This window comes from Trichechus manatus, unplaced genomic scaffold (assembly GCF_000243295.1).
Source record: "Trichechus manatus latirostris isolate Lorelei unplaced genomic scaffold, TriManLat1.0 scaffold00090, whole genome shotgun sequence".
Taxonomy (NCBI): Eukaryota; Metazoa; Chordata; class Mammalia; order Sirenia; family Trichechidae; genus Trichechus; species Trichechus manatus.
In genome coordinates, this window is record NW_004444026.1 from 552,640 (window position 1) to 562,576 (window position 9,937).

A 9,937-nucleotide genomic window follows, 5' to 3' on the forward strand; every position below is an offset into this window, starting at 1 on the left:
TCTGTAAGCCTTCACCTGAAGTCCAATAAAAAAAAAATTTAAAAAGAAATGGGCAAAGGACTTGAATAGGCATTTCACAAAAATAAAAAAAAAAAAAAAAGAACACAGGCTGCTGGGCCCCATCCCAGAAATTCTGGTTCCATCAGCCCAGGTGGGGCCTGAGAACCTGCATTTGTAACAAGTTCCCAAGTGATGCTGTTGCAGCTGGACTGGGGACCAGACTGTTAGAGTCCAGAGGACTTCAAAGCTCATGGTTTTCTTGTTTTTGTTTGGATAATGCAGAAGTCCAAACATTAGAACTCCTTTAAAAAAGAAGAGGATGAAGGAGAGGAGAAGGTCAATGGATAGAGGAGTCTAAGGGAAAGGAAAAAGTAGGTATGAAGGAATAGAGTACAACGTAGACTGAGGTAAAATACAGCATTTAAGGATTTCCAGGTAAGCTAGGGATGCAGAAATCCAAGATGATTCAATTTAATTCTCAGAACGTTATCTCTTATCTAGGCATCATGGAAGGAAGGTGAGATGACTGAATTAATATAGCTTCTCTCAAAACTCATTTTAAAGGGACTTTTGTAATACTGTGGATATGAATCCTTGATTTTCTGTTACATAACTAATTTCAAATATTCTATTCCATCATCTGTGTAACTGCATTCAATTTTTGTTCATAAAAAATATGGATCACAGATATGAGACTAAAAACAAGTCAGTTTACCATGCTTTTATCCTTGCTAACCCCCTCAACTCTGCCATAAAAGCCCGCTGCCATCGAATGAATTCTGACTCATAGCAACTCTATTGGACAGAGTAGAACTGCCGCATAGGGTTCTCAAGGCCGTAATCTTTATGGAAGCAGATCGCCACATCTTTCTTCCTTGGAGTTGCTAGTGGTTTGAACCAGTGACCTTTCGGTTAGCAGCTGAGCACTTAACCATTGTGCCACCAGAGCTCCTTTCAACTCTGCCACCACTCTGTAAATACCCAAATTTGGATCCATTTAGTTATCAGCTTTCTTCCATTCTGTACCTACAGCTGAGCATTGCCGGGGAAAATCGCACTACCACGCTTAAAAATGTTTTCCCCAGAAGGCAAAATGACCTCCCTGAGAGAAAAGCAGTGGGAACAGAGATGTAGGCTCCCTCCTGAACCTGTGAAACAAATGAGGACCACGTGGTGTGACTGCCCTCCTATGAATACTCAAATCTGTAGTAAAAATCCAGAAGTAAGATCTGTTTGGTATAATTTGGTTTGTTGTAAAAGCTAGTAAAGGGTGTGAAGTTTTTTCTGAATTGATTCAGGGTCAGAGATAGAAAGGATAAGATTAAATAAAGTTTGTAATTTTCAGAAATTGTGGATGGGATATTGGGTGCACCCATGTTGTGAATTAATTACGAGCTTGACCCCAGGTTTATCTTAGATTTTGAGGGATGGAGGGCCTCCAACAAGTGACTTAGGATAACTTGTAGATTTATACCTCTCTAAATTTATGGTTTTCAAACTTCCCTGGGTCCTCTAGATTATTTTTATTTGTTTATGGTTTGTTTCCCATTCCTTTCCCCTCTATAATTACTTTAACACCCAACACTATCCTCAAGGCATAAACCTGATCTTCATTATGTTTTCTGAGAAATTGAGGCCATGAAGACAGAACTCCCTCCAACTCCGTATTCTCCTTCTACCATTTCAAGACCAGACCCGCACACTTCCTTCCCTTCCTCCATGACCCGTTGACATCAGTTATTCTCCTCTCTCCTTTATTTTCGATCTCTCTCTCTCTCAATAGCAGACCATAGACTGTTCAAGCTTCTCATTCTTAAATGCAGATAGCTCTCAAACACAAATTTCTACTTTACTAAAACCTTATGGCTCACCTTGTTACAAAATTTTTTGGGGAAAAAAAGAAGTAATTTCATTTTCTGTCTCTGTTTTCTTAATTCCTCAACACACTAAAATTTGAAACTTGCTTCCGTGACCTTGACCTAAAATTGAAAGCATTTCAGTGACTTTCTACTTCTTTCTTCTAAAGGGGACACTCTAACTTTCTATTGATTCGTTTGACCTTCTGATGATTCCTTACTTCTGTTAAATCCTTCTATGAAATCTTCTCTTCTTGTTAATTGAACTTATGCAAATGTCTTTGTGATCTGTATTGCTAGTTTCAGTTCCTCTATCTGCCTCGTAAATATCCCCTAGTATCCCAATCTAAACTTTCTTCTCCTTTCAGTTCACATTTTCTTCGGCATGATCTTATGCACTCTTGTGGTTTTAACCACAATGTGGGGCTTTTGCCTACAGTGACACCTCCCAATTACGTATTTTTAATCTGAATTCTCTCCTGACCTTCAACCTGTATATCCAACCGCCCGGTACACAACCATACCTTTCCATTCCACAGATATTTCAAGCTCAATGTATTTAAAAATAAATTCATTATCTTGAAACTCACTCTTAGTCTTCAACCAGCATTTCTGATTCAATTTGTATTCCCTCGGATTCATTCTGTTACCTAATCCTTAAGTTCGGAAATCATTCTTGCCTCCTCATCTTCTTAAACCAGAGGCACAACATTCACTTGTGCACTAAATAAGGTTGTACACAAAATAAGGAGGATCAGATAGTGGGGATAGGTCAGGGGATGGCATTTTTTTTTTTCTGTAAAGGCCCAGATAGTAAATACTTTAAGCTTCATAGGCCATATGGTCTCTATAACTACTCAGCTCTGCCATTGCAGCACAAAAGCAGCCATAGAAAATACATAAACATGTTAAGTGTGGCTGCGTTCCAATAAAACTTTATCTACAAAAGCAGGCATAGTTTGCTATCCCATGGGAACGATGCTGGAGTTGCTGAAATTCAGCCTACGTTCTACTTGGGCTAAACCAAGGGGCTGCATCAGCCCAGAGCGGGCACACAAATGGTGTCATTTAAGCTAGCAATTATTTTGTCTGAACTCCTCCTCCCCAAAATTTAATCATGACGTTATTTCAATTCTACTTTTCAAATAGCTCTGAATACATGTTCATTCCTCTCCATATTCACTATCGTTTCCCAAATTTAGGCCATGAACACTATTTCAAAGGCTTCAGAATCTAACTCAATATCCTAAAATTCTACAGCCAAAATTATCTTCTTAAAATTAAAATCAAACCATGTCACCAACTTACATAAAATGGAAAGTCTTTTTAGTCTATACAAAGCACATTTTGATCTGAATGCTAACCATTTAGCCTCACTGTCCATCCTGCTTTCTATTGAGCTTTGAATTCTAGCACCCTGAAACATTTGTAGCCCCAAGAAGCACACTTGTCTCTGTTTACCTGCTGTTTATTGCCGTTGCCTTTACCTGCCTTTCCTTCTTCAACTTTCCACTGAGAAGGCCATTTTCAGACTCTGAAACGAGGCTCAACTGTCATCTTCCTATGAATACATCCCTTCAATTCCCCACAACAGCTAACAGAATTAACCACTTCCTTGTCTTTACAAGTTCTTAATGTTACACACACATCAGTAATTGAACATATTATACTGCATTGGGATATATCTGACTACATGTTTCTTCCTCTCACTAAACCATGTACTTCATTAGGATAAGGATTGTATTTTAGTAATCTGTGTATCTGTAGCGCTTACCACAGAATGAATTCTCAATGTTTGTAGAACTGAATTGACTTGAATTCTGTCTGAAAACTCAAATCTGAAAGCAGCTACTCTCTGAAGTTGATTCCCAGAGAGGTCTGAAATACTGAGATGTTTCTATTTTGAATGCAGAAAGAACTTCCAGATCATTACAAGCCTTGGATGGAAATTGTCAACAAACTTCCTCACTTGATTGAGAGTCACCAGCTTCGAGCTCATGTGAACAAGGTATGTCTTTAAAAAATATATGTCTATATATATAATTGGAAACATTGCTGGCATAGTGGTTAAGAGTTCAGCTGTTAAACAAAAGGTCAGCAGTTCGAATCCACCAGCCCCTCCTTGGAAACCGTATGGGGCAGTTCTACTCTATCCTATAGTGTTGCTATGAGTCAGAATCCACTTGAGGGCAACAGGTTTGGTTTTGGTATATATATAATTAGCTACAGCCCATACAGTCATTACAGTATCGTACAGAATAGTTTCACTGCCTTAACAATGCCCTGTGCTCTACGTAGTCATTGGCTCTCCTCACCTCCCTGAGCCCTTGGCAACTACTGAGCTTTTCTTCTAAACTTTCTCCATAGCTTTACTTTTTGCATAATGTCATATAGCTGGAGTCATGCAGTACATAGCCTTTTCAGATGGCTTCTTTCAGTTAGCAAAATACATTTAGGTTCCTCCACCTTTTTTCATAGCTTAATAGCTCATTTCTTTTTATTGTTAAATAACACTCTATTGCATGGTTGCACCAATTTGTTTATCCATTCACCCACTGAAAGACATCTTGGTTGCTTTCAATTTTTGACAATTATGATTAAAGCTGCTATAAACATTCATGTACAGGCTTTTATGTGGACACATGTATTCAATCCCTTTGGGTAAATACCTGGGAGTGTGAAGGCTGTATTGTGTGGTAAGCCTATTTTTAGTTTTGTAAGAAACTAACAGACTGTCTTCCAAAGTGACTGTACTATTTGCATTCTCTCCAGAAATGAGTGAGCGTTCCTGTGGCACCACATGCTTGCCATCTTTGGTGTTGTCAGCATTTCGGATTGCAGCCATTCTAATAGGTGTGCAGTGGTATCTCATTGTTTTAATTTGCAATTCCCTACTAACACATGATGTTGAGCAGCTTTGCATATGCTTATTTGCCATCTGTATATCTTCTTAGGTGAAGTGTATGTTCAGATTGTTTTCTTATTTTAGGATTGAGTTGTTTGTTTTCTTATTGGTAAGTTTTAAGAGTTTGTTATATGTTTTGGATACAAGTCCTCTCGCAGATACATGATTTTCAAATATTTTCTTCAGTCTGTGGCTTGTCTTTTGATTCTCTTTACAAAATGTTTTCCGCAGAGCAGAAATTTTTAATTTTAATGAAGTTCAAATTATTTTTTAATGGGTAGTGCTTTTGGTGTTTTGTCTAAAACGTCACCATGAATCCCAAGATAACCTAGATTTTCTCCTGTGCTGTATTCTAGAAGTTGTGTAGATTAGCATCTTACATTTAGAACTATGATCCATTCTGAGTTACTTTTTGTAAAAGATACACAGTCTATGTCTAGATTCACTTTTGTTCCATGTGGATGGTCAGTTCCAGCACCATTTGTTGAAAAGACTATCATTTCTCCACTGAATTACCTTTACTTCTTTGTCAAAGATTAGTTGACTGTATGTGGGTCCACTTCTGGGGTCTCTTATATGTTCCACTGATTTATTTGTCTATATCTTTGCCAATATCATTCTGTCTTCATCACTTTAGCTTTATAGTAAGTCTAATAATTTGGGTGGCACAGTGGTTAAGTGTTATCGCTGTTAACCAAAGAGTCAGCGGTTTGAATCCACCAGTCACTCTTTGGAAACCCTGTGGGGCAGTTCTACTCTGTACTATACGGTTGCTGTGAGTCTGCATCGACTTGACAGCAATTGGTTTGGTTTTTAATAAGTTGGGTAGTGTCAGCTCTCCAACTCTGTTCTTCTTCAGTATTATGTTGGCTAGTATAGATCTTTTCATATAAACTTCATAATCAATTTGTTGATATCCAAAAAATAACTTGGTGGGATTTTGATTGAAATTGCATTGACTCTATAGATAAGCTGGGAAAAATTGATGTCTTAGTATTAAGTCTTCTTACCCATGAACATGGAATATATCTCAATTTATTTAGATCTTTTTTGATTTCTTTCATCAGAGTTTTGTAGTTTTCCTCATATATATCTTGTATATATTTTGGGGGATTTATATCTAAGTATTTCAATTTTTGTTGCTAATGTAAATGGTATTGTGTTTTTACTTTCAAATTCCAATTGTTTATTGCTGGTAGATGGGAAAGCAACTGACTATTGTATATTAACCTTGTATGCTACAACCTTGTTGTAATCACTTATTAGTTCCAGTAGTTTTTTTTTTTTTTTTGCTGACACTTTGGTATTTTCTACATAGACAGTCATAACGTGTGAAAAAAGACAGTTTCATTTCTCCCTTCCCAATTTGTATATATTTTATTTGCTTTTCTTATCTAACTGCATTAGCTAGGACTTCCAGTATGATGTTGAATAGAAGTGATGAGAGGGGTCATTCTTGTCTTGTTCTAATCTTAGGAGGAAAATATCTAGTTTCTCATCATTAAATGTATTAGTTGTAGATTTTTTTGTAGATGTTCTTTATGAATTTGAGACAGTTCCTCACTATTCCTAGTTTGTGAGAATTTTTATAATGAATAGGTGTTGGATTTTGTCAAATGCACTTTCTGCTTCTATTGATAGGATCATGTAATTTTTCTTCTTTAGTCTGTTGATATGATGAATTACATTAATTGCTTTGTGAAAATTGAACGAGTCTTGCATACCTGAACAAATTCCTTTTAGTCATGGTGTATAATTCTTTTTACACTTTGTTGGATTTGATTTGCTAATCTTTGTTCTAGGACTGTACATTCATGAGACATATTAGTCTATAATTTTGCTTCCTAGTCTTGTCTTTGGTTTTGCTATTAGGGTAACAGTGGCCACATAAAAGAGTTTGAGAAAGATTGACGTTAATTCTTGTATAAATGTTTGGTAGAATTCGCCCATGAAATCATTTGGGCTTGGAGCTTTGGGTTTTGGAAGATAATTAATTGTTGATTCAATGTTTTAAATAGATATAGGCCTATTCAGAGTACCTATTTTTCCTTGTGGGGTTTTAGTAAATTGGATCTATTTCATCTAACTTATCAAATTTGTGGGCTTAGAGTTGTTCATGGTTCTTTTATCCTTTCAATGCCCATGGGACCACTTGTTAAGAATAAGAAAAAAATAAAAGATCGTATGTTACCTTCATTTATTCCACTTTGAATTCTCTTCCTTTATTTATGCAGATGTGAGTTTCTGACCTGTACCATTTTTCTGCTCTCTGAAGAACTTCTTTTAACCTTTCTTGTAACGAAGGTCTAGTGGAGACAAATTCTCTAAATTTTTGTTTTTCTGACGAGGACTTTATTTCTTCTTCACTTTAGAAGGATAATTTTGATGTATACTGAATTCTAGGTTGGTGTTTTTGTTTAGTTTTGTTTTCTTTCCTTCAACACTTCAAGCACTTCGCTTCACTCTCTTGTCATCTGAAGAGATATCTAACTTAATTCTTATCATTCTTCCTTTACAGGTAAGATGTCTCCCCCCACCTTCACCCCAACTTCTTTCAAGATTTAAATTTTGTCTTTGATTTACTGCAGTTTGAATATGAAATGACTGTGATGTTAGGTGCCATCAAGTCACTTTCAACTGATAGCAATGTTATGTACAATAGAACAAAACACTGCCAGATCCTGCACCATCCTCACAATCATTGTTACGCTTGAGCCCACTGTTGCAGCCACTGTGTCAGTCCATCTCACCAAGGGTCTTCCACTTTTTTGCTGACCTTCTACTTTACCAAGCTTGACATCCTTTTCCAGGGACTGATCTCTTCTGATTACATGTCCAAAGTATATAAGACGAAGTCTTGCCATCCTTGCTTCTAATGAGCATTCTAGTTGTACTTCTTCAAGATAGATTTGTTCATTCTTCTAGCAGTCCATTGTATATTCCATATTCTTTGCCAGCACCACAATTGAAAGATAACAGTTCTTCTTTGGTCTTCCTTATTCATTGCCCAGCTTTTGCTTGCATATAAGGCGATTGAAAACACCATGGCTTGGGTCAGGTGCACCTTAGTCCTTAAAGTAATATTTTTGCTTTTTAACACTTTAAAGAGGTCTTTTGCAGCAGATTTGCCCAATGCAATGCACCCTTTGATTTCTTGACTGCTGCTTCCATAGGTGTTTATTGTGAATCCAAGTAAAGTGAAATCTTTGACATCAATATTTTCTCCATTTAACATGATGTTGCTTATTGGTCCAGTTGTGAGGATTTTTGTTTTCTTTATGTTGAGGTATAATCCAAACTGAAGGCTGTGGTCTTTGATCTTCATCAGTAAGTGCTTCAAATCATCTTCACTTTCAGCAAGAAAAGGTTGTGTCATCTGCATCTCACAGGTTGTTAATGAGTCTTCAATCCTGATGCCCTTTTCTTCTTCATATAGTTCAGCTTCTCAGATTATTTGCTCAGCATACAGATTGAATAAGTATGGTGTAAGGATACAACCCTGACGCACACTTTTCCTGATTTTAAACCACTCAATATCCCCTTGTTCTTTTTGAATGACTGCCTCTTGGTTTATGTACAGGTTCCTCAGGAGCACAATTAAGTGTTCTGGAATTCCCGTTCTTTGCAATGTTATCCATCATTTGTTATGAACCACACAGTCGAATGCCTTTTCATAGTCACAAAAACACAGGTAAATATCTTCCTGGTATTCTCTGCTTCCAGTCAAGATCCATCTGATATCAGCAATGATATCCCTCGTTCCACATCCATTTCTGAAACTGGCTTGAATTTCTGGAAGTTTCCTGTCAATGTACTGCTGCAACCACTTTTGAATGATCTTCAGCAAAATTTTACTTGTGTGGGATACTAAAGTTATTGTTCGATAATTTCCACGTTCTGTTGGATCAAGTAGCTGCCTTCCAAACTTCTCAACATAGATGAATGAGCACTTCCAGCCCTGCATCCATTTGTTGAAGCGCATCATTTGGTATTTGGTCAATTCCTGGAGCCTTGTTTTTTGCCAGTGCCTTCACTGCAGCTTGGACTTCTTCCTTCAATACCATCAGTTCTTGATTATACGCTGCCTACTGAAATGTTGAACATTGACCAATTCTTTTTGGTACTGTGACTCTGTGCATTCCTTCATCTTCTTTTGATGCTTCTTGCATTGTTTAATATTTTTCCCTTAGAATCATTCAATGTTGCAACTCGAGGCTTGAATTTTTTCTTCAGTTCTTTCAGCTTGAGAAATGTCGAGGATGCTCTTCCCTTTTGGTTTTCTGACTCCAGGTTTTTACAGATTTCATTATAATAGTTTACTTTGTCATCTCGAGCCACCCTTTGAAATCTTATGTTCAGCTCTTTACTTCATTATGTCTTCCATTTTCTTTAGCTACTCTGTATTCAAGAGCAGTTTCAGAGTGTTTTCTCACATGCATTTTGGTCTTTTCTTTCTTTCCTGTCTTTTTAATGACCTCTTGCTTTTTTCATGTCTGATGTCCTTGATGTCATTCCACAACTGGTCTGGTCTTCAGTCATTAGTGTTCAATGTGTCAAATAGGTTCTTGAGATGGTCTCTAAATTCAGGTGGGGTATATTCAAGGTCATACTTTGGCTCTCATGTACTTGTTCTAAATTTCTTCATCTTCAACTTGAACTTGCATATGAGCAATTGATGGTCTGTTCTGCAGTCAGCCTTGTTCTACTGATGATATTGAGTTTCTCTATTGTCTCTTTACACAGATGTAGTCTATTTGATTCCTGTGTATTCTATCTGGTGAGGTCCATGTGTAGAGTTGCCATTTATGTTATCAAAAAAGCGTATTTGCAATGAAGAAGTCATTGGTTTTGTAAAATTCTCTCATGCTATCTCCAACATCATTCGTTTCTATTACCAAAGCCATATTTTCCAACTACTGTTCCTTCTTCTTTGTTTCCAACTTTTGCATTCCAATTACCAGTAATTATCAATACCTCTTGACTGCATTTTTGATCCATTTCAGACTGCAGAAGTTGGTAAAAATCTTCAATTTCATGTTAGGCATTGGTGGTTAGTGTGTCAATTTGAATAACAGTAGTATTTTCAGCCTCTCTCCATTAAGAATGATGTTGGCCGTTGGTTTTGCATAGATGCCCTTTATTATGTTGAGAAATTTCCCTTCTATACCTATTTTAT

At 36.9% G+C, this 9,937-nt stretch overlaps 1 protein-coding gene across 1 annotated transcript in view; it reads left to right on the plus strand.

Moving 5' to 3' along the window:
• Nucleotides 1–9,937, plus strand: part of IDO2 (indoleamine 2,3-dioxygenase 2) — a 76,320-nt gene that overhangs the window by 23,449 nt on the left and 42,934 nt on the right. The window contains exon 2 of the mRNA XM_004382139.3: nt 3,769–3,864. Coding sequence (XP_004382196.1) covers nt 3,769–3,864 — 96 coding nt within the window. The remainder of the gene's footprint in view (nt 1–3,768; nt 3,865–9,937) is intronic.